This window comes from Eleutherodactylus coqui, chromosome 7 (assembly GCF_035609145.1).
Source record: "Eleutherodactylus coqui strain aEleCoq1 chromosome 7, aEleCoq1.hap1, whole genome shotgun sequence".
Classification (NCBI taxonomy): Eukaryota; Metazoa; Chordata; class Amphibia; order Anura; family Eleutherodactylidae; genus Eleutherodactylus; species Eleutherodactylus coqui.
Window position 1 is genome coordinate 146,725,056 of NC_089843.1, and position 25,021 is coordinate 146,750,076.

Sequence of the window (25,021 nt, forward strand, 5' to 3'; positions counted from 1 at the left end):
TAACTGATGACAGGCTTCCTTTTAGCATTTATGTCATATCCTCAAGAGGAGGCAATGTTTTTCCTTTAATAAAATAGATTCTAGAACTATATAATTGTCAACCTTTTGAAAATGAACCAACTGTGTTTTATAACCAGGGGGCAGCGGAGAAGAGCTTTTGTATGGAACATCAGATGGAAAGATTGGTTTAATTCACATTGCAAGAGACTCGCCAGTGCCCAAATGGGAAATATTCAACGAGAAGAAAAGAGGAGGTTTGTATGTTTATCCTAATACAGCAAATGTATACATAGATAGATTTGTAATCCTTGGATTCATGTGTCTTGTAGGCATTCTGTGCATTGACAATTTTGATATTATGGGAGATGGAGTGAAGGACATATTGGTTGGTCGGGATGATGGGACGGTGGAGGTTTACGGCTTTGACAGTGCAGGCGATCCTGTTCTCAGATATGACCATGTAAGTCTTTGCTTATGGTAATGATCTCTTGTAAGCATTGTTTCTGTATTGTACGTTTGCATCTATCAAAAGTCCAAAATGAACTGTAAACCTCTCAACCAACATTTAGGCTGATAATTATTGTAACTTATGCATATTAATCTAATGTTCCTCTACTATAAACTGCACTCTTCAACTAAAAAGAAAACATCCAAAATTAGAATCTATTTCTTTGTAAAATACATTAAACAAAATACCTACTAGAGATGAGCAAGCATACTCACTAAGGGCAATTACTCGAGCGAGTAGTGCCTTATGCGACTACCTGCCCGCTCGTCTCAAAAGATTTGGGTGCCGGCGGGAATGATCTAATACCTACCGAAATAATCTGGAGTGTCTCAATACCGATCTGAAAACATAAGTTGGACAATTCTGCATAATTCAGATATTTATAAAATGGCGGTGTTTTTGGCACTAGATTTCCCTTTTTTTTCCTTTTTTTTCTTTAGACCTTAACAGAAAGTGTAACATCCATCCAGGGAGGCTGTGTTGGGAAGGAAGGTTATGATGAAATTGTGCTGTCCACTTACTCTGGTAGGTCAAAGATGTTAGTTGCATTTAGCCTGAATGGGCCCAGTATTACATTTCTCTGTTAGATCAGGCAAAACATAACATTGTCTCACATGGATTCATTTAACTACCTTACTTGATTACCTCGAGTTGTACTTTGGCAAGAGGAGAAGCCGACTACTGTGTGACTGCAGAGAGAACTGCGACTAAAGACTGCAACTCAGGCTAAAATCTTGACAAGACAAGGATTGTGGCTTTAGTCGTAACCTAGCCCAAGCTAAAGCAGATTGAAGTGGGAGCTGCATATACTTTCAGCTGTGGAGAAGGAGAAATGGGGAATGCCTGGCAACGTGTAGGGAAAAGAGGAGGAATTGTATGGCTTTAGATGGGCCCTAGGGAGATTCATTTTGTCACTCACATTAGCGAGTATCGTTGGCTCGCTCACAGAGCGACCAGCAGGGGGCCGGGGCGGCTGGAGGAGATTTCTCTGCTGATTAAGCTGCATAAAATCGTCAACCATAATTGTTCGGTATAAACAGCCGCCATTCAGTACTGAACGTCCGCTGTGTTAAGTGAATGGAGAGGGACGAGGGAGAGGGAGCAGAGAAATCTACTGCAGCCACCCCGGGCCCCCTGCTGGCCGCTCTGTGAGCGAGACAGCGGTACTCGCTCCTGTGTAACAGCATGGGCGCGAGTATATGCGGGGACAAACAATGCCCGACATTCATCCAGTGTAAATGGGCTGTGTTAATTAGGCTGTTGATTGACTTCATTGATCTTTATAAATCTCTGTAGTGTGCTTCTTTATGGATACTGACTGGAGAATGTAAGTAGAAAGAGGGCCCAGTCCATCTCAAAGTTCAATAAAACAGTATAACTTCATCAGTCAGACGATCTATAATACTAAACTAGTATCTTCTCTGAAAGAGCCTTCTTCTATTCATACCATGTGTAAGACAGCAAACACTGTTCTGCTTGTTGGAGCACTTGCCTAACGCATGATCTGTAATAGAAAAGCATCTTTTAAGGGGTTGTACCAGAAATAAGTTTTATCACTAGAGATGAGCGAACGTGCTCGGCCACGCCCCTTTTTCGCCCGAATACCGCGATTTCCGAGTACTTCCGTACTCGGGCGAAAAAATTCGGGGGGCGCCGTGGCGGCACGGGGGGTAGCAGGGGGGAGAGAGAGAGGGCTCCCCCCTGTTCCCCGCTGCTACCCCCCGCACCGCCACGCCTCTCCGCGCCCCCCCGAATCTTTTCACCCGAGTACTGAAGTACTCGAAAATGGCGGTACTCGGGTGCGTAAGTACTCGAAACGAGTACGTTCGCTCATCTCTATTTATCACCTATCCATACAATAGATGATAAATGTCTGATTTTTTTTTTTTTTGATCCCCACTGCATCCCCTCATCCTCCCTCCTGCATTAAGGAGGAGATTGGATGGAGTGATGGTGCCACTCCGTTCATTTTCAGTGGGACTGCTGGAGATGGCAAAGTACAAGCACTCGGCTCTTTCTGTCATCCACATTGAAATGCATGGAGTGGTTGCTGCGCACACTGAGCTATCACTCCATTCAATTTGCCATCACTGCTAGTGGGAGAAGCAAGTCTGCAGTAATGAGAAGAGGAGTACACTGGACCCCTGTTATCACCACTGAGACCCCTATGAATGTATAAAAGTATTCATAGATTAGTTAATTCTAGTACACCCCCTTTTAAGAGAAAAGACTTGTTTAACCCTTTCCAATCCATTTTTTTCCCACTACATTGTCCCCAGCTCCAATTTATTTGAATGCCCATTCGGCATTCTTCCTTCACCTTCCTGATCTTTGACAGCTGAGATCAGGGGGGTGCCGGCAGTCACATGATCGCCAGGGGAATACAAAAATAATAGTTCCGCATTCTCTCTTAACCCTCCTGATCTCAGCTGTGACTGATAGCAAAAATCAGGAGGGTGTCGGTGGTCACATGATCGCCGGGCAGAATACAGAGGTAACACTTCCGCATTCTCTCTTCATCCTACCGACCTAGGCTGTGAGTGACAGCTGAGGTCAGGAGGCTCCCGGCGGGCACATGATCGCTGGGCGGAATGTAGAAGTGTTACTTCTGCATTCTCTTAGCATTACATATCGCTAATTGAGCACTATGTAATGTGTAAAGGAGAAGGCAGAAGGGGTTAAAACCCCTTTCTGCCTTCTCCTCGGGAGTCCTCGATGAGGACTAGTTCAGGAGTGCATCTGCACCCGATGTGTCTGACGAGTGGGTGCAGATGCACTCCTGCACTGCAGTTGCGGACCTGTTACGACATCGGAGCTATAGAGGAAGCTCATGATGTCTGAACAGGTATTGGAGTGGAAATGGTTAAGCCTTTTTAATCCATTTTTGGATTGAGGGTTTCCTAGGGGGCTTGTTTCTGCTGTTATACGACGTCGCCATCTGCTGGCTAAGGCCAGTAACTAGATCATGGAATGTGTCGGAGCACTCATAGAATAATGTAAGTATACACTGTCTGACGTTTTTCGACATCGGAGCTGTACAGGCTTCAGTGTTTACATCAGAAGATGTCTGGCAGTGGATTGAAAAGGGTTAATATGAGTTCAGATCTGTGGACTTGAGCATCATACGCTCTTATGATTCTTGGGGTTCAGAGTCTGGAGACCTGCAGTCAGGCCAGGACACACTTCCGAAGTCCGGACGTAAAGCGGAGGCGCAATAATGCAGTGTGATTAGCTCTTATGTGAGAGCTGTGATCTCTCCTTACCTGTTGAAGCATGGGCTACATTTTCAGCTGGAGCCTTTTATCTGTGCACCATGGAGATACTTCTAAAAAGGATAGAATGAACAAGTAGGGATGTAGTGCTGCTGACTAGTGTGCAACAACACTTTATACTTGAAATGTGTCTTCATGGAGCCGGTTTCTTAGCTGTGATTATAAACCACATATTTCCTTTGTGTCTGTTAGGATGGGTTTCTGGACTTACAACAGAACCGACTCACAGAGAAGCTGGTCCAGGTCAGGAGCTGAAGATGAGCCAGGAAATGCAGACCAAAATCACATCCCTAAGGTCAGCGCTGGTAAATGTAGGAGTAAGAAGACTGAAAGGGAATGTAATAACTGCATCTTATTCATATTATGTTATATTATTGACCCCATGATATTCTGCCCTATTTAACAGGCCTGCTGAACTATTGCACCCAACGACACACACAAAATATTGTGCCATTTTGTTGTTAAAAGCTAAGAAAGAATACTCCGTTATAAATCTGCTGTATTCAAAAGGAGAGCACCCCTCCTGTCTGCTGCCACCCACCAGACCAAAGACTGAGGCCCCCTGTCCACGGATATTCCGTGATATTCCGCCGCGGGGGACGAGGGAGGAGAACTGTCCGTTCTCTGCGGTGAGCCTATCTGACCGATAGGCTCACCGCAAAGAATCATGGCGTGCCCAGATTTGAATCCAGCGAGCGGAGAATCGCTATGATTCTCCGCTCAAGGATGTCGGGGCTGCGCTTTCCATAGCAACACTACGGAAAACGTTCACTGCGTTACCCACAGCTGCATTATCGACGTGGGTAACGCAATGAACTATCGCCCGTGGACAGGCAGCCTAAGGTCCAATGTCCACGCACAGATTTTAATTATAAAATTTGTGCGTGTCTCCTGCGCGGGAGATCCGCAGCTCTAGAAGCCTATAGGGATGGTTTAGCATCCGCAGGGCAATTTAAAGCATGCGAATGTGATAATTTTTTTCCCCCAGCATGCGGATTGCACGTGTGTGAAGAAATCGCAGCATGCCCCATTTTGTATGCGGATCCTGCGGAACGGCTTCCATTAAAGTCAATGGAAGCCGTCGTATTTGTGGCAGAAGCACAGCTGTCATTGTGGCTGTGCCGCGCATCCACGGAAAAGCAGGACATTGCAAAAAAAATGCACTGCGCATGCGTCCGGATCCACCGTGCTGAAAAAAGATCTGCGCTGGAGCCGGAGGGGTAAGAAAACCTTTTTTTCCTCTCAATGTTCGCGGGCACAGCTGGATTCCGCTGCCAGATTCAACAGTGGTATCCGTTGGTGCAAGTGGACATTGGGCCTAATGACTGCTGTGTATACAGACAGATACACGGCAACAGTCAGTCATTGGTGAGGAGAAGTGAGCGCTGGGCTCATGACTATTAGGGCCCTTTTAGACAAGACGATTTATCATTTGAATGAGCAATGATGTCATCGTTGGCTCATTCGCTCTTGTGCGTCCTGTTTATACAGTTGGATGCATCGTTGACTCGTTCAAACGAGAAATTATTCCGTATCGTTGTCTTTCGCATTTGCTGTATAAGTGACTGAGAACGACTGAACGAGCGCTGTTTAAACCAAATGATAAGTGAACGAGCCAATGATGAGTTTATGCCTGCATAAAATGACCGATGAGCAAAAAGTGAACGATTATCGTTCGGTCGTTGTCTCTCGTTTAGACCGAACGATTGTTGTTCACTTTTGCTCGTTTGAATGATACCATTCCATCTAAAAGCTATCCGTCCCTTTTGTAGTTTGTATTGCTATTAATCATTTGTGATTAATAGCAATACAAACTTACTTACTTTTGGTATCATAGCTCAGCAGACCAGTTAAACTGGGCAGCATAATATGGCGACAGATCTGCTTTTAAAGTGGTTGTGCCATAATTGCAACTTATTCCCTATCCACAGGATAAGGAGTAACTTGCAAATCAGTGGGGCAGCTGACTACTGTGACAGCACCAATCCTGAGTTCAAGTGGTCCAACTGAAGTGAATAGAGTGACAGCACACATATGACTCATGCTGCCCACGCTTCAATACACACTAGGACTCCCTTATCGGGATTGTCTTGGCATGTAAGCACAAGTAATACGCGCCAAGATAGAACATGCCGCAATTGTTTTTTTTCTGCACGAGTAAGCCCTGTCTTACATAGGCACTTGTTACCGCGATTAACGTGGCGCTTTGAACGCTGCATTAATCGCGGTATAATGCTCCCATTTGAAATCAGTAGGGCCTCGCAGACATGCGTTCAAACGCGGTGATGGGCGGCGCTTTCCGCATCCGAGATTTCTGAGCGCTGTCTGCTCCATCTTTGACCATTTAACGCACCTCATCACCCGTAGCAATGATGGGGTGCGCTAAAACGCACAGAGAACTGCGACCGTAAGCGAAAGCAATATTGCGGAGCTTTGCAACGTTCATGTGTGAGAGGACCCTAATACTTGCCCAAAAAAATCGCGGGTGTGAGAAGATCGATACAAATTAGTAGGCAATTGGCATCACGTGTTGCGCACAGACAAAATTGCATGCATGATGTGCAATTCCGATGTGCCTGTGTGAGATGGGCCTGATTATGTAGTATTTTTATTAGGAATATCATTTATGATTTATTATGTGCTTCAAACTAAAGATACTCCAGAAACTAACACAAACCGATGCAGAAATACCAATAAACAGTAGGATGGTCAGAGCTGCCCATAAACTTACAATCACAATTCTGAACTTTGATATCACTGATCTTTTTTGTTTTCACCAATGTTCACAATGTAACATGGTATAGCGTGGTAACCTAGTGCGAGGACACATATTCTGACACTTGTGTATGTTCATACTCAGGGCTGAACTGGAGCAGCTTCAATTCAAAGTTGTTCAGGAGCGGGAGAGATACCAGCACTCCTCCCAGTCCACCACCGCAGTCTCTGCCGTACCTGTCTTCAGTATCAATGACAAGTTTACACTGAATAAAGATGACGCCAGCTACAGCCTTATCCTAGAAGTTCAGATGGCTATTGACAACGTGCTGATACAGGTCTGTAATTACCATTGCTAATGGAAGATGCTTCAATGTATTTGTCTTAACCTCAGTATGTATGGGCAATGGTTTAATGGTGAATTACACAGTCCAGTCACATTACTATGAACCCCACCTACTTTAGACTTCGGCAGCACGTAGCCCGTGATGGAAGTGATGTGTCGTGGTCCGGCATGGTGGGTATAAAAGGTATGCAATATGCTATCTGCTCACATATCACTTGTTGTCATGGGTGGAAAGGGTGATTTTATCAGAGTTGCAAAAAGGGATCATTATTGGCTCTCGGACCAAGCGTGGCAGTATTTCTCAAACACAGTCCGTGAACTGTTTGCGTGCTTCTGTGGTGAAAGTGCTTTGTGAGAGGACAAATGGCACCATTAGGAATAACCGACGTGGAAACTGTGGAGCACCATGTGCCATTGATGTGAGAGGAGAACATCTGCTATGACGTTGGTGTCATATGGATGGACGTTGGTGTGTCAGGTGAGGAACATCAGAGAACAAACACCCTGCAACCATTGCTGGAAGAACACAAGCTGGTGGTGGCAGTGTTATATTATGGGGAATCTCTGGGCCGCTCATCCATATTGACGACATTCTGAACTGATTTGGTTATAAATCCATCCTTTCAGATCACATAAACCCATACATGCTGTTTGTCTTCCCTGGGGCAGATGGGAACTTCCAGTAAGACAATGTGATATATCACATGGATAGAAATGTCCAATAGTGGTTGGAAGAGCACAACTAAGGTTTCCAAATGCTTCCTTGGCCCCCTAATTTCCCCAACTTGAACCCAATTGAGTGTCTGTGAGACTACCGTGATTGTCATGTTTGCTCTATGGATCCTTTCACCATGCACCGTCCAGCATTTGTGGGATGTGCTGCAGTCAGCAGGGCTCCATATACCTGAAACAACCAGCACCTTACTGAGTTACTCTCAGCCCGTCTAGCTGCTGTCCGTGAGGCACACAACTGTTACTCTGGATATTAGCTGGTGGGCATAATAATGTGACTCCACTCTATATATATTTTTACCTCACTTTTAGCTATTTACTGCTCATGCTTATTAAAGGGGTTGTCTGAGACTTGGGTGTTTTGTTTTTATTCTATTGATAACCTATTCACAAGACAGGAGGAACCGCCGCTTGGTATTTTCTCTGATCGGCTGATTTCTTGGTGTTGCACAGCCAACACAGAAAGTAGACGGCACTGGCCTTAGTGCAGTGGCCTAGCTAGGTATTGCAGGCACAGCTCCCATTGTATTCAGTGGGATTTGTGCCTTCAGTACCAAACTGAGCTGCTGCAGCATTGTCGACGCAATCTGCTTCCAGTGCTGAGCACATGGATAGTGGCACCAGAAATCAGCTGATCCCAAGCAGCAGGTCATGGGTGAACATCTATTGATTACCTATGTCCCGGACAATATCCTTAAGCTGTTTTTTTTTTTAAGTGTATACAATTAGCAATTAAGGGATTTTTGTCTCTTTTTTTCCCATTTATAGGGCTTTATATTAACAGTATTTCTTTTGAAGATTGGGACTGTAGGATATGACAGATTTAAAAAATATATTTTTTTATTTTTAACATCTTTTTAATTACGGTACATAAAGTGATGTTCCCACCTCGGCCAGTTATCCCTTACCCACAGGATGATGGCAATACCCTTTTAAAATAGAATGAATATTTGTGTCCACTAGCATCTAACATTTGATATATAACATAAGCTAGTTGGTGGAAATGCTCTGGGAATAGGGCTGCACATGTGTTGGCTGGATATAACTGAGGTTTGTTTTTTTATTATTATTTTTAATATACGGTAGCTGTTCTTTTTTAACTTTTTGCGATTTTTAACAATACCCCAGAAGGTAAATTTATATTGTTTTAATTTTTAACACTGCATATTTTCCTAAAATAATAGCCCCAGTTACTGGGGAAAATAGACCTGATGATATTTGTCACAATCAGAGCCATGCAGTGTTATCATTTCACCAGACCAATATAGATAGCGCTGCTGCCACTTCTATTCTATATGTCACTCACTGAGCTCTGTATTGATAGAGGACGAGACAAGAGAAACGGTAACAAGCCATTCCTGCTTTCGCCTCCATCTGCCTGGTTTTTGAACTGTGAATGCACAATCTTCCATGCAGTCACTATTGTGCAGCATCATAAAAACATATATTTGTGGTCATTGAGGGCTTAAAGGGGTTGTCCCGCGCCGAAACGGGTTTTTTTTTTTTTTTAACCCCCCCCCCCCCCCCCCCCATTCGGCGCGAGACAACCCCGATGCAGGGGTTAAAAAAACAACCCGCACAGCGCTTACCTGAATCCCGGCGGTCCGGCGTCTTCATACTTACCTGCTGAAGATGGCCGCCGGGATCCTCTGTCTCCGTGGACCGCAGGGCTTCTGTGCGGTCCATTGCCGATTCCAGCCTCCCGATTGGCTGGAATCGGCACGTGACGGGGCGGAGCTACACGGAGCCGGCATTCTACACGAGCCGCCCCATAGAAGACTGCAGAAGACCCGGACTGCGCAAGCGCGGCTAATTTGGCCATCGGAGGGCGAAAATTAGTCGGCACCATGGAGACGAGGATGCCAGCAACGGAGCAGGTAAGTATAAAACTTTTTATAACTTCTGTATGGCTCATAATTAATGCACAATGTACATTACAAAGTGCATTATTATGGCCATACAGAAGTGTATAGACCCACTTGCTGCCTCGGGACAACCCCTTTAAACATATGTATTGCAGCAGCTTTGCCGCATTTTTCTTTGAAAAAACTTGCAGAACTAATTCCATCACATCAGCCGGTGAAGTGATATAACCCAGATTTATAAGTGAATTCATCTATTTGAATGTGATCCTCTGCCATGCAAGTTCTGTGTTTTAGCTGTGTACTTGGTGGACACACATTGACACCGATGGTCTTAATGTCTGCAGAGTGATGTCCCGGTGGACCTGTTGGATGTAGACAAGAATTCAGCGGTTGTGAGTTTCAGTGGCTGTGACAGTGAGGTGAGCTCTAGTCTTACAGATGTGATGGTTACATTTTCTTCCTAATTCGTCTTCTAATATACCAAATTTGTTGTGCAGCCAAATGGAAATTTTCTCCTCGCTACTTATCGCTGCCAGGCAAACACCACCCGCCTAGAACTAAAGGTAATTTCTAAGATATAAATCAGCAGTCTGTGTAACCTGAGAGTCAATATTCAAATAAACTTTATTGGCAGGCCTAAAAAGACATCAGAAAGTGATTAAGAATTAGGATTAGGGGTGGTAATATAGGGGTTAAGGGCACTTCCGGGGTGGGGGGTAATGAGGTCCATGGCGTATCATACAGGGGGTATAGGAGTCCATGGTGTATCGCGCTCTTCTCAGACTATGGTAAGTACTGACATATTCTGTTGCTATGACCGCTGTGTGTTCCTCTTCACCCAGTAGAATGTGGAGTTTCTCTTCTAACTCCTATGGAGCTGATGTCCAAGTGGAGATCAGAGCGTCTCCTGAAGTGAGCGTCCCTCAGTGCTGAGTATCTGGGGCATCATAGCAGGAAGTGGGCCTTCTCCACGGCCTCCTGGTTGCACTGTTGACAGTCTGCTCCCCTGGGCTTGTAGTTCTGCCTGTGCTGTCCTGACTTAATGGCCAGGCTGTGGGCACTCAGTCTTTAGCGGCTCATGACCCAGCGCGCTCTGGGGTCTGGTAGGATTTCCAGATATGGGGCCAATTTGTAATTGCCCCACTCCACACACACACACACCTTTTATGAGTAATTTCATAAAACTGTACAGTAGACCCTGAGAACCACTTTGGATAAGAAGCATAGAGACCCAAACACTGCCCGTCTGAGGGAAGATGATGACACCATACAGCGACAGCACAAAGCCATCCTCAGAAGGAAGAGGCAAAACCACATCTCCAAACTCAACCAACTCCATGATGCCCTCCAGAACAATTTCTTCTGGGAACTGTGGAAACACATAGGCAAAAACCGTAAGAAAAAACAACTTCCACATCCAAAACGACAACATCTGGCTCCATTATTTGAAGGACCTCTATAAGGATATTCCAAAGGAAGAGGAAACCCCAGAACAAGAAGAAATGAAGAAGAAGCTAAAAACTATGGAGGAAGTAGTCAAAGACTTCCCAAACCCTCTGGATACACCAATAACACTGCAGGAAGTAACAGAGAAAACCCCATCCATAAGATGCAAAAAAAGCCAGCGGCCCAGATGGAATGCTTCCCAAAATGATCAAATACAGCCCACCAGAAATTGCAATAAACAAACAGTTTAGCATCATGCAGGCTACTTACCCAAAACCTGGAAGCAAGGGCTCCTAACACTGCAAGCTCCCAGGACTAATACATCTGTTGTAATCCTATGACGACAACCATACACAAGGCTGGGAGACATGCTTAAGAGAAGGGCAAAGGCGATGACATGAGAGAATTAGCTTTATAGCTTCTAAAATAGTTGACTATGATTGCCACTCCCTGTTATCTGTTAATGGGAAGATCTTCTCTGACAGGTGGAATTAATTCTGTTTATAGGAGAAGAATAGAAGCTCTTAGTTTTATTTTGTCTTTAGTTCTATCAATATGCTACATTGTCTGATGTTTCAGTGTTGTTAATTATTATTCATAAAACCTGTCTATATAAATTATCATTTCTGTATTATTTCAGATTCGCTCAATTGAAGGACAGTATGGAACATTACAAGCTTATGTAACTCCTAGAATTCAACCGAAAACATGCCAAGTTCGTCAGTACCAGATCAAGCCTCTGTCTCTCCATCAAAGGAGTCATGTATTTGACCAGGACAGGTGTGTTCATAATGGCAGAGAAAAGAGAAATGAAATGCATACACTTTATATAAATCTATGTATATTTTTTCCCCTGTGAGCGGAAAATCGCAGTTGATTTCCGTTTGTGGGCATGGAAAAGAGTTTTCCTTGCGTGTCCAATGGGGAGTATTTGGTGCGGGATCTGAAGGCGAACGCTCGCTCTGGATCCCGCAGTGCAAATACAGCCATGGGCATTAGGCCTAAAAGCAACGTTTTATTATAAGCCCAGCAGGTGGTGATGTAGTTGTAATACTTCTATACAAGTCCTTGCTACTTAAAGCAGACTAAGCAAATAGCAGAATGACACATTATCAAAGGTACAAACATTCAGTGAAATGGTGTCAGTGGTCTATTTTATTTATCAACATCTGGCAATCTTTGTAGGCCTATGAATGTACTGAGCCTGACGGGCCAGTTCAGCTTTGCGGAGATCCATTCATGGATGGTTTTCTGTCTGCCGGAGGTCCCTGAGAAGCCGCCAGTTGGGGAAGATGTTGTTTTCTACTTTCAGAATACGTTTCTGGATACACAGCTTGAATGTTCATACAGGTAGCTATTTCCTTCAATGGTTCTCACAGTCTTCTGTATATTTTTTCTGGCCTGCAGTGTAAGACCTGCAGGGCTTCTACATGTTGGTTATGAAATTATTTTTTCTGCTCAGTAATATCAGTGTTTTTTTTTTTCTTTTTTAATTTTCAGAAAAGGGGAAGGCGTTTTTAAATCAGACAATATTTCCACAATTTCAATTCTAAAAGATGTCTTATCTAAGGAAGCCACTAAAAGAAAAATCAACCTTAATATATCATATGGTAAATGCTGTTTGATATATATTCACTCTCTATCTGTAGCTTCTGTCATTATGCTGCTTCTGATGTATATAGAGATAGATTATATAGAGGCACCTGGTGGCTCTTACACTGTTCCCTTGAAGTTGCTAGATGTACAAGCTTGTCTGTGTTCTATCTTGGGTCAAATTATTTTGACCAATTGTTTGTAACACATGTCTAAAAATATATAATAATCTTTTATTTTGTGCCACCATATTCTGCAGCACTTTACGACTCAAAATACAGTATCTAGTTGTAAATATATCAATGTGCAGATTGGTACTTGGGCTGTAATTGAAATAATATTTCTGTGTTTTCCTGGGTAGATATAAATGAAGACTCTGTTGGTCATACCCTCACAATGATTCATCCAAAGTTAGAGTACCAGCTGCTATTGGCTAAGAAGGTTCATTTAATTGATGCCCTGAAGGTACAGTGTCTAGAAAATGTCTGATCACTGTGTTACATATTGTCAGCTTTTTTTTTTTTTTTTTTTTTTTAGCCTTTTAAGCCTAGCGTTTTGTATAGCAAGAATACATGAAAGGATATTTGTTTTTTATAACAAATAATTGTAACAATGCTACCTGTAGCTATAACCCCTTAAGGACGCAGCCCTTATTTTTGCATTTTCTTTTAAAAAATCGTAACTCTTTTATTTATCCATCGACCTAGCTGTTTGTTTTCTGCGGGGTAGGTTGTGTTTTTCATTAGTAGTATTTAAAGTACCATATAATGTACTAAAACACTTTATAAAAATTAAGTGGAGTAAAATGAAAAAAAAAACGACATTCCGCCATCTTTCAGTGCGTCCTGTGTTTACGGCGCACAAACTTCAACAAAAACGACATGATAACTTTATTCTATGGGTCAGTACGATTACTACAATACCGAACTTTTCTAGTTTTTTTGTTTGTTTGTTTTTTGGGGTTTTTTTTGCTGTACTACTTTCATTTTTTTTTAATTCTTTACTGCCGCCATCTTCTGCGCACAATTAACTTTTTTATTTTTTCATCAACCTATTTGTGCAAGGGCTCATTTTGTGCTGTACGTCCTGTAGTTTCCACTTTGGTACTATTTTGGAATACATGTGACTTTTTGATCGCTTTTCATTACATTTTTTTTCTAGAAGACAGGGTGACCAAAAAAAGTGCATTTCTGGCATTCTTTATTTTTTGGGACGAAGTTCACCGTGCGGGGGGTATAATGCGATACTTTGGTAGATCGGACTTTTACAGATGCAGCGATACCAAATACGTTTTTTTATTTTATCATTTAGCTTCTTTTATTGAAAATATGGCAAAAGGGTTTTTTGTTTTTTTAAAAAAAAGGTAAAACTTTATTGTTCTTATTTGTACTTTTTTTTCAGTCTCCACAAGGACTAACATGCGATGCTTTGATTACTCCTGCAGTATGATGTAATGCCATAGCACTACATCATACTGCGATCGGGCAGCAATCTATCAAGCCATCCCACTGTGATGGCTTGATAGGCATACTGCCAGGAAAGCCCTGGGACCTTTCAGAAGGCCTGCGGCTGCCATGACGTCTACATGGCTCCCTGCGTTCTCATCGGCAAGATCCCCACTGATCGCTAGAACGAGGGGGCTGCAGCACTCGCCCAAGCACTGTGCTACTTTGGCCTTTGTTGCTAAAGATGGCTGCATAGAGGTTGTAGAAAGCTTCTATAGACCTCCTATGTGGGTGTCTTCAGCTGCTGGGAGGAGCACCACCTTCTAGTGATCAGCGGAGGGCTCTGCAGTAGGACCGCCCACTGATCAAAACTTTGGACAGGTCTCTCTGACATGTAAAAAGTTTGTGAAAAGTACAGTTACTCTTTAAAAGATTTAATTAAGGGCTAAAGGACATTTGGCTATAGTAATCTCCTTTTGTTGTCCAAGCTGTAATTTTAAATAAAACATTGAATTCAATTTTTACGCACATAATTGCTAAGGAATGTTTACAAGTGGAAGGTGATCATAAGTTGGCCATAGGGCCCATTTGGACACAACGATTATCGCTCAAAATCCAGCTAGAAGTGAGCGATGAGCCTCATTAACGCCGCATGCTGATTTTCTCAGCAGGCGGCGCTGATAGCATTCTTTCAGCTGGTATCCACCCCCCAAGCGATTAGTGAGCGAGCCAATGATGATTTTTATGCCTGCATAAAATGAGTGATGAACAAAAAGCAAATGATTTCTCACTCGATCGTTAGCTGTGTTTTCTCTGAGCAATTATCATTTATTTTCACGATACTCATTCTGTGTTAACCCCTTGAGTGGCGGGTTTCCTACCACCCTGTCGTACCCACCAGGGCAGGTTTTTTAAATGGTCTAATCACTGAATTTCAATAACGTTTTCATTTTTCCATTGACCAGGCCATATGAGGGCTTGTTTTTTGCAGGACAAGTTGTATTTTTTGATGGCATCATTTTTGGGTATATATAATGTATTGCATAACTTTTGTAAAAACCTTTGTAGGGAGATTGGGGGAAAAAAAGAAATTCTGCCATTTGTTTTTTGGATTTCATTTTTACGGCGTTCAACATGCAGAATAAATAATGTGATATCATTATTCTCTGAGTCACACTATTCCGGCGATACCAAGTTTATACAGTTTTTATGTTTCGAGGAGGAAAAAAAGAAAAAAATAGGCCATGTCATTAAGGGGTTAAATAATGTACCAACTTCCTTCTCTGGGTCATTACGACCCAGGGATACCACATGTGTGATTTTATTTGACATTACAGTAAAGGGAGACAAGTGTTTTTATTTTAATTTTTTTAATAATTTTTTTACTTTTTGGGGGTTTTTTTTAACTTTTTATTTTTTTATTTTTGTCCCTTTAGGGGACTTCCACAGGGACCCATCAGGACCCCCTGATCACTTTCCGGGGGTCTGATGGTGACAGCTCTTTACATGCTGCAGTGACAGCCCTTTACATGCTGCAGTCACATAGACTGCAGCATGTAAAGGGTTAACACAGCAGAGATCAGAGGTTTTCTCTGATCTCTGCTGTAAGAGCTGGTGCCTGCTTGTCCTCTGACAGCCAAGCACCAGCTCTCCCTGCCACAGAGATCATCGGCTTGCTTGTGACAAGCCGATGGTCTCTATGGCAACCTGTAAACAAAGCAGGAGACTTAGAAGCAGGAGATGGCCGGCATATCGGCAATATCTTCTGCTTCTGTTGTTCAAAGCCCTTGCTTTGTTCTCTGTGGGACTGTGCAGCAGAGCACTCTGCACAGCTCATGGCATTGTGCTCTGCAGCTCCCATAGTGATACATAGCCCGGAAAATTTCCGGGCGTGCCACTCAAGGGGTTAAAGGGCCTTTAGTCCTCCTTTCCTGGGAAGGTCGTCATGAGAGCCAATTTTATCATAGCATTTGATGGTTTTCGTAACACTTGAGGATACCTTCAAAGTTTGTGGAAGTGTCAAGATTGACTGACGTTCATGACCTAAAGTAATGACGAATTGTTGTTTTTCTTTTCTTAAGTGGTTCTTGCAATAATGTGGATTAGAACAGCATTGGAATAGGGCTAAACATTGTATGGAACTGTATAGCAACCTGACCTCTACACAACTGATGGTCTGAAAAAAAATACATTGAGAAGGCAAGAAATTCCCCAAATTGACTCTTATCAAGGCATACCTGTTAACCCCTTGAGTGGCGGGTTTCCTACCACCCTGTCGTGCCCACCAGGGCAGGTTTTTTAAAATGGTCTAATCATTGAATTTCAACTAATTTTGCAGTTGCGTCTCAAGAGCCATAACTTTTTCATTTTTCCATTGACATGGCCATATAAGGGCTTGTTTTTTGCGGGACAAGTTGTGATTTTTTAAACAGGGGGGAGGAAAAAAAGAAATGGGGGAAAAAAGAAAAAAAGGGGCCATGTCATTAAGGGGTTAAATAATGTATTAACTTCCTTCTCTGGGTCATTACGACGCATGGATACCACATGTGTGATTGTATTTTTGATTTTTTTACAAAGTAAAGGGAGACAAGTGTTTTTATTATTTTTTTTAATAATTTTTTACCTTTTTTTTTTTTTTTAATTTTTTTTTTTGTCCCTTTAGGGGACTTCCACAGGGACTCATCAGGACCCCTGATCACATTCCAGGGGTCCGATGGTGACAGCCCATTACATGCTGCAGTGACAGCCCTTTACATGCTGCAGTCACATAGACTGCAGCATGTAAAGGGTTAACACAGCAGAGATCAGAGGTTTTCTCTGATCTCTGCTGTAAGAGCTAGTACCTAGCTGTCCTCTGACAGCTAACAACCAGCTCTCCCTGCCACAGAGACCATCGGCTTGCTTCTGACAAGCCGATAGTCTCTATGGCAACCTGTAAACAAACCAGTGCAGGAGATTGCCGACATATCGGCAACATCTTCTGCTGGTTTTTCAAAGCCCTTGCACTGCTCTGTGTGGGTCTGTGCAGGCAGAGCACACTGTCACAGCTTGTGGCATCGTGCTCTGCAGCTCCCATAGTGATACATAGCCCGGAAATCTTCCGGGCTATGTCACTATGAGCAGTGGAGCTCATCCCCGGAAAATTTCCGGGCGTGCCACTCAAGGGGTTAAGGGAGTTTTCCATACTTAAAATTGCTCCACAGCTGCTCTGTACTTCCTGCTTCTACTGACGAGGACATGTGACTACTGCAGCCAATCACTGGCCATGGCAGTGACTTTCTATAGCCAGTGATTGGATTCAGCAGTCACATGTTCTAGTCAGTGGAACCAGAAAGTACAGAGCAGCTGTGGAGCAATTTTAAGTAATGTGAAAACCCCTTTAATTCCAGGTAATTATCTCATGAAATTGACTGTCTCTATAGACTATAGATTGAAAGTAAATACTCATAATGCAAAATTTAGAATTAAGAGACAAGATGCTAACTAGAAGTCAGGATTCTTTCATCAGGCGTTCAGTTGCTTCCAAAAGTCAAAACATTTTTTTAGAAAGTTGTTTGATAACTATCAATGCTCTAGTCCTGTGAATGTAAATCAATGTAGTAGATTTCATGATTAATGTGAATTCTATTTTTTTCTGGTAGGAGCTTCAAGTTCATGAAGGAAACACAAACTTTTTGATTCCAGAATATCGCTGTATTCTGGAAGAGGCTGAAAAGCTCCAAGACGAATACAAGAAACAGCCAGCACACCTTGAAAGGCTTTATGGTGAGATTTTTCTCTCCGCTCTGTTAATATTTAAAAAAAAAAAAAAAAAAAAAGACACCTCCTTTAGTACAGCATCATTTAGCTTACCATAAAAATAAGGTATACTAGCGTATCAATGTGTTTCTTAGAGATCAGGGACTTTAGGCCGCTTTCACACAGGCGACAAAATCGCGCTATTTTCTTGCAATGCGACAGTGCTACAAATGGCATGTGTATGAAGCTCATGCTTTTCAATGGGTTCCTTTACATTACCGATGTTTTGTAGACTGCTATAATGTGAGAAAAAAAATGCGGCATGCTCTATATAGCTGTGATTTCTGATGTTTTGTAGCCCATGTTTCCCTATGGAGCCTTCCTTGTGTGTTGCATTGCACGAAAACGTGGTTTTCGTGCAGTGTGATGCAACTTTTACAGTAGGAAATCCTACGTTTTACCCTAAAATAACCCCTAGCGGCATTAAAAGCAAAAAAGAAAACAAAAATACATCACCTAACAGGCGCTGTCCGCTCCACCGCACTTCTCCACTGAAGCTTCGGCACAGTTGTCTGTAGTGTTCCACCAGCGCTTCCTGGTCATGATTGCCTGAGCCGCGGTGCTTGAGAACCAATCACAGCCATCGCATTTAATGGCTGTGATTGGCTTATCGAGCACTGCAGTGATTGGTTATCAAGCGCTGTGGTTCAGCCAGTCAAACCAGTGCTTTCTAAAGGCGGGATTTTTGAACCACTGTGACCAGGAAGCGCTGGTGGAACTCTACAGACAAATGTGCCGGAGCTTTGGAGGAGGAGTGCGGCGAAGCGGACAGCGCCTGTTAGGTGATGTATTGTTTGTTTATATTTTTTTCATTGTTTTTAATGCAGCTGTGGCTTATTTTCAGGGTAGGGCTTATATTTAAACTTTGTAATGCAGCAGTATCGCACAGAACACAACTGCGATATTGCTGCAATTTCCTTGTGGCGATATCGCTGTCACCCGTGTGAAAGAGGCCTTAATCTGAGGCACTATATTCTTATATTATAGCAATAGTATATCGAATATTATCAAGTAAGCTGACATTCCATCCAGTGAAACCACGTTTTATAGAACTAAAGGTTTTATGGAGCGAGGACATCAGGTTCTCCACGTGCACAAGCTCATTTGTCTTGGAGATCCATAGTGAGATTGGTGCAGAAGTCCTTTGTTTTTATTTAGCTGCTGTTAGAGGTAAATAGGTCTGGAATTAACCAATTCAGTTCTGTTCAAAAACAGATGTGTCTTTAAGGTATAAAAAGGATTTAGGTAGTAAATAGGCCAAGAAATGTCAGTTAGTTAGCTCTTTAGTTTCCTAAAGGGATATGTTTAGGCATGGAAGAAAGAAAACCTAACTTGGAACTGATTTGCTGAAATCCGGGATCCTGGTCTTCAGTTCCCTGGAAGAAGGGCAGGATTGCCAAGAATTTGGATTAGGGAAGATATAAGATTGATTACTCAAATTGGAGCAAGAATTGTTGGACTAGTTGTTGGGTGGGAGGACAGAGGCACAGAGAGAATTTGACTAATCAGGGTGTAGCCTGAAGAGGTTTGCCCTGGCTGTGGCAACACCAATCCATTATGTGAGCCAGGTGATTCGCTAAGTGATGAGATTTAGGCTGGGTTCACATGGCACTGAAATCCCACGGAAATATGGCGAAATGACCGGACGGAAATACTGCGAGATTTCCGCGGTAGACATGCCAGGTTGCGGGTTTTGGTCATGTATGCATGTATATTAAATAAAATGATTGTTTTTAATGCAGATTTCCGAACAAATATTTTTTTTACTGGCTATGTTCAAAAACGGGCTTTAGTCCACACAGATCATTAACTGGTGTATAAAGCAGTGCGGTGACTTCGTTACCAGACCTTGTTCATGTACAAATGGTATGGAAATATGAACGGAATTCTGTAATTGTCTCATTTTGTGTTGTAGGTATGATAACAGACCTCTTCATTGACAAGTTCAAATTCAAGGGCACAAATGTGAAATCCAAAGTCCCCCTCTTGCTGGAGATACTGGATAATTATGACCAGAGCACCCTGATGACATTTTTTGATACTCAATAAATAGCTTGTAGGAACGGACTGTGAATTATGGCTATTATGTACAGTATTTATTATACAGGGAGGCTTTATGCTCTTAATATCCTGCTGTGCTAGTTTATTTGCACATGTAAACAACTGTATTTACAAGCCATTTCTCAGGGTGGGGTCCCACTCTGCAGTAAACCACAGGAATCTAATACTCGTCCCACCTGGATCTGCCCATGGTCGGAATATGGTTCCTGTATGGAAACTGCCCGTTTACTGGCAAAATCTCCTGCCCATTGGCTGTTGTGGGTGGGCAAGGTTTCAATCACGTCGTTTACTGCAACATATGACACCACTATGAGAAATGGCATATAAATAGCTTGTAAATGACTTTAGGAGTTGTGCTCCTAACCTGTGTATGTATTTAAACCTAATTACAATACAAAGGTGCAACATGAACCCATGTGTTAGTGGAGCTAGGAGGGCCGTTGTCATGGGGATTCAATAACAATGGAAGTTGTACGCTTCTTCCTATTCCAACATGTCCTATTCAAGGGACCAAAATGGAAAAGACAACCCATAGCTTACAACCTTCACAGATTTCTTGTTGTGACAGTACAATGTTCTAGGAATCCATAGAGATGGCTGGATAGAAGCTAAAGGCTCATTAGAGTTTCTGTAAAACAGAACAATGTACTTTATTTAAATACAGCTATGGTTCATTATTTTAAGCACATTTTACATCGGTTCTTCAGGGCACATTAAATGGTTCTCCAGTTTATTTATTATGCTGAATTAAATATTTTTTACCCAACTGAAACGTCTTTTGAATTTAGTTTAATTCGACTTGTCAAAAAGATTTCATCTCATTTGAAGTAGGCGCCGGCTTCATTGACCTATTTTACTATACAAGTATGTATATGTGTAGTGCTCTGTTTTTTTAATACACTGCATGTTAAAAAGCATTTGCTGAGACTTGATCTTAGAGATTGCTACTTTCCTACAGCTGCCTTCACACTGGCGAGAAAATCGCACATGATTTGTGTGTTGCGAGATACACAAATATGAACCCTATTCTTTTGAATGGCTCATACACATGAGTAATGTTTTCCTGCATGGCACTGTGATGCGATGCAGGAAACAAATCGCAGCATGTTCTATCTTTCTGCATGCTCTTGCATTGCAGCACCCATTGTTTTCAATGGGGTCGGCGGCAACATTGCAAGACCTCCCATTGAAAGTAATGGGAGAAACTCTGTGATCCTCTGCCACGGCTGACAGACGTAGCAGGGGGATTACTTCTTCCCCGAAATGATGCGAGGCTGTTTTGACATGAAAATGTCTCCCATCCTCGGGGAATTCACATGATAGGGAGTGCGATATCCGGGTGCGATTCACGACCCCATATTGGGTTCGCCAGTGTAAAGTTAGCCTAAAGCAGTCATTCCTGGATGAGGTACACTGACCAGTTCCAACATTAAAACTGCCTGCCTAATATTTTCCTCGTACTACTAAAATGGCTCTGGCCTTTACAGGTTTGGACTTCACAAAACCTTTAAAGATGGTCCAGGGGTACAGTATAGGTTGAGAGGTGTGGCCTCCTTTGATCGGACTTGTTTTTCCAGGACATCCCACAAATGCTCAATCGGATTGAGATCTGAGAAATTTAGAGGCCAAGTCAACGCCTTGAACTTTTTGTCAGATTTCTCAAACCATACCTGAAAGTGGCCACTGCCATTGGGGAATCACATTGCAATGAAGAGGTGAACTTCATCTGTAACAAAAAGAAAATGTGACTTCTTAGACTAGGCCACCTTCTTACATTGCTTAATGGACCATTTCTAAAGTTCACATGGCCATCCTAGTGTAAAGATATCAGAATGGGGACTCTGGTCTGTGGCTACAAAGCAATTTGTGATGCACTATGTTTTCTGGCACCTTTCTATCATAACATCAATATTTTAGCAAATTCTGCTACAGCTGCTCTTCTGTGAGTTCGGACCAGACTGGCTAGCCTTTACTCTCCATGCGCTTGAATAACCCTTGGACACCCATGATTCTTTCATCACTTTAGGTGTGTTATTTTGCAGCCGTGGCAGGTTGTGTGGCACGGTTTCCACTTCAGTCCCAATATTTTTCAAATCTGTAAGATAGCTTCTTAGCGTTTCGCTAGTACTCTATTCGGGGATTCTCCAATCCAATGGCCTATTAGCTATCAGTAGAATAGTACTTAAAGGGGTTGTCCCGCGGCAGCAAGTGGGTCTATACACTTCTGTATGGCCATATTAATGCACTTTGTAATGTACATTGTGCATTAATTATGAGCCATACAGAAGTTATCAAAAGTTTTATACTTACCTGCTCCGTTGCTGGCGTCCTCGTCTCCATGGTGCCGACTAATTTTCGGCCTCCGATGGCCAAATTAGCCGCGCTTGCGCAGTCCGGGTCTTCTGCTGTCTTCAATGGGGCCGCTCGTGCAGAATGCCGGCTCCGTGTAGCTCCGCCCCGTCACGTGCCGATTCCAGCCAATCAGGAGGCTGGAATCGGCAATGGACCGCACAGAAGAGCTGCGGTCCACGGAGACAGAGGATCCCGGCGGCCATCTTCAGCAGGTGAGTATGAAGACGCCGGACCGCCGGGATTCAGGTAAGCACTCTCCGGTTTGTTTTTTTAACCCCTGCATCGGGGTTGTCTCGCGCCGAACGGGGGGGGGGAGGGGGTTAAAAAAAAAAAAAAAACCCGTTTCGGTGCGGGACAACCCCTTTAATGGCCCTTTAAGGGCTCAAAAGTATTTTATTGAAGAACTACAAGGTACATAGAGGAATGAGTTTACATTCAGGATATGCATCAACAGTTCTATAATTCCTTATTATACTCAAACTATATAGTTCTTCTATTTTATTAAACACTAACAATAATAAGAGAAAAAACAGGTCTACACTCACGCCAGGCACGCCCAGACCTTAACTCAATAGCATGTCAAAATTTGAGGAAATTAGGGATGGAAAGAGGGAGTAGGTGTTGGAGTAGTGTGTGTGTGTGTGTGTGTGTGGGGGGGGGGGGGGGGGTGATAATGGCTTTTTCACGTAGACCGATAGGTAAACAACTGCTCGGGCACTGATGTCGCCGCTAAGGTTGTTCGCACTTGTGCAGAACGTTTACACTGACAGACTTCACCGCTGGATTGCGGGCATCTTGCTCAGTGCATCACCTTCTGTGTGAAGTGGGGAGCTTTTACACTGAACGACAAGGCCGTGATCCAGCAATAACAGTTCAGATAGCGCCAAAGGATAATTAGCGAGTTACCCGATTTGACATTTTCCTATCCTCCATAGGAGAGGAGAGCTGCAATGACAATATGGGGGGCTCTCACCAGGAGAGTGGTCCCCCAATAAAGAAAAAAAACGCAAGTTTTGAGTAAAAAACATCTGCGCTCGTGGAAAATGCAAGCAAGTAACCGAAAGTAGAAGCGTCGATTTGGTGAAAACGGAAAAGAAAAAATAATGGCACTTACTCGGGAGGAGGGGGGTGTTTTATGTAAGAAGCCCCCTCCTTGAAGTGCTGGCTCCTCTAGATTCTCCCAATCGCGGATATATCGCAGTAATAGCCGCGATTGGGAGAATCTAGAGGAGTCAGCACTTCAAGGAGGGGGCTTCTTGCATAAAACACCCCCCTCCTCCAGAGTAAGTGCCATTCTTTTTTCTTTTCCGTTTTCACCAAATCGGCGCTTCTACTTTGGGTTACTTGCTTACATTTTCCACGAGCGCAGACGTTTTTTACTCAAAACTTGCTGTGTGAACCAGCAATGGTTTTTATGCATGTTTTTGTTTTCTTTTAATTCAATTACACTGCATGAGTATTGCTCAACTTGTTTGTTGGAATAAATTTTGAGTGACAATTGGCCTGTGTAAATGGTGTATAAGGCTAGCAACCCCCCTAATTATTAATCTAGATTAATCTATCCAAGGTGTTGTCATGGAAAACAATGAGATTACTTAACCCTTTCCCAATCCACTGTCTGACCTCTTAAGACATTATGATTTAAGACTGTACAGCTCCGATGTTGGAAGACGTCTGTCGGGGTTCTCTTACTGTATATCGCCAGCCTCTTTGCTGTCAGAGCCTATCCAACGTGTCACCTCATGCAGTACTGGCTTTAGCCAGCATATAGCGCTGTTGTATAACGGCAGAAAAAGAGGGAGCCCCCTAGGAAAACCAGGATACAAATTGGATTGGAAAGGGTTAAGGCTGGTTTACATGGGCAGATGATTGCTCAAAGATCGCTCAAATGACAGTTGGAGTGATTATTTGGCATAAAGTATAAATCAGCTACTTAAATACCAATTAGGTGTGTAAATGAAGCCTTAGCTGAAAGCAGTGAATAGCTATTATCTGTGCTCAGATCCTTTGTTCTCCATGGGGAAACAATGCTATCAGCATTAGAGAACTTCTGATAAAAGTGAGTGATGATTTTTAGCTTTGACTAAATTTAATCAGCTAGCAGTGCCCGAAAAGTGGACGATGGGCGCACATTTACACGCACCAATTATCACTAAAACTATCGCAATGAGCGTTTTTTTTTTTTTGTTTTAAGCGATCATCAGCTGGTGTAAATGGGCCTTTACCAGTAATCAACTTTCCATGCGCCCATGACTGCAGTTTTAATTCCCCCTCCCCTATTCTTACTGCTGTGTGTTATGTGTAAAAGTGTTTAAAAAAAAAAAAAGCGGAAAAAGTGACTCAAATAGTCCATTGGGCTTAAGGACCCAACAATTTTGCGGGGAAATTTCATTTCCACTTTTCAAAAGCTATAACATTTTATATTTTTCAATTGACATGGCTGTATGCGGGTTTGTTTTTTTTTCCGGGATAGTTTTTACTAGTACCATTTTCTGGGTACATATATTGAACTGTATAACTTTTAATTTATTTTATGGAGGGTCGGGAGAGAAAACTTCTCAATTCTGGTATTGTTTTTTGCGTTAATCATGCAGCAAAAATAACAAACTTCCTTTGGGTTGGAACGATTACAATGCCAAAGTCATATATGTATGTAACAATTATATATAACAATGTTATATACAAGTGTCTATATAACAATATACAATTCCAAATTTTTATGTATATTATATAACCTAATGTATTTTAGGTTTTTCCCCTTTTGTACAATAACACCCATTTTTATTTTTTTTACATTGATGCATTCAATAACATTTTATTTTTCAATCAGTGTAGCTCTGCGAGGTTTATTTTTTGCGTGACGAGCATTTTTATTAGTACTATTTTGG

The 25,021-nt window shown here is 42.6% G+C and overlaps 1 protein-coding gene across 1 annotated transcript in view; it reads left to right on the plus strand.

The window, feature by feature from the left end:
• BBS7 (Bardet-Biedl syndrome 7) overlaps nucleotides 1-20,542 on the plus strand; it is a 34,347-nt gene extending 13,805 nt beyond the window's left edge. Inside the window, exons 8-20 of the mRNA XM_066573800.1 lie at nucleotides 138-254; nucleotides 330-460; nucleotides 949-1,033; nucleotides 3,973-4,075; nucleotides 6,641-6,833; nucleotides 9,783-9,857; nucleotides 9,936-10,001; nucleotides 11,525-11,664; nucleotides 12,070-12,234; nucleotides 12,385-12,494; nucleotides 12,839-12,942; nucleotides 17,564-17,687; nucleotides 19,636-20,542. Coding sequence (XP_066429897.1) covers nucleotides 138-254; nucleotides 330-460; nucleotides 949-1,033; nucleotides 3,973-4,075; nucleotides 6,641-6,833; nucleotides 9,783-9,857; nucleotides 9,936-10,001; nucleotides 11,525-11,664; nucleotides 12,070-12,234; nucleotides 12,385-12,494; nucleotides 12,839-12,942; nucleotides 17,564-17,687; nucleotides 19,636-19,769 — 1,547 coding nt within the window. The 3' untranslated portion in view covers nucleotides 19,770-20,542. The remainder of the gene's footprint in view (nucleotides 1-137; nucleotides 255-329; nucleotides 461-948; nucleotides 1,034-3,972; nucleotides 4,076-6,640; nucleotides 6,834-9,782; nucleotides 9,858-9,935; nucleotides 10,002-11,524; nucleotides 11,665-12,069; nucleotides 12,235-12,384; nucleotides 12,495-12,838; nucleotides 12,943-17,563; nucleotides 17,688-19,635) is intronic.
• The last annotated feature ends 4,479 nt before the right edge of the window (nucleotides 20,543-25,021 follow it).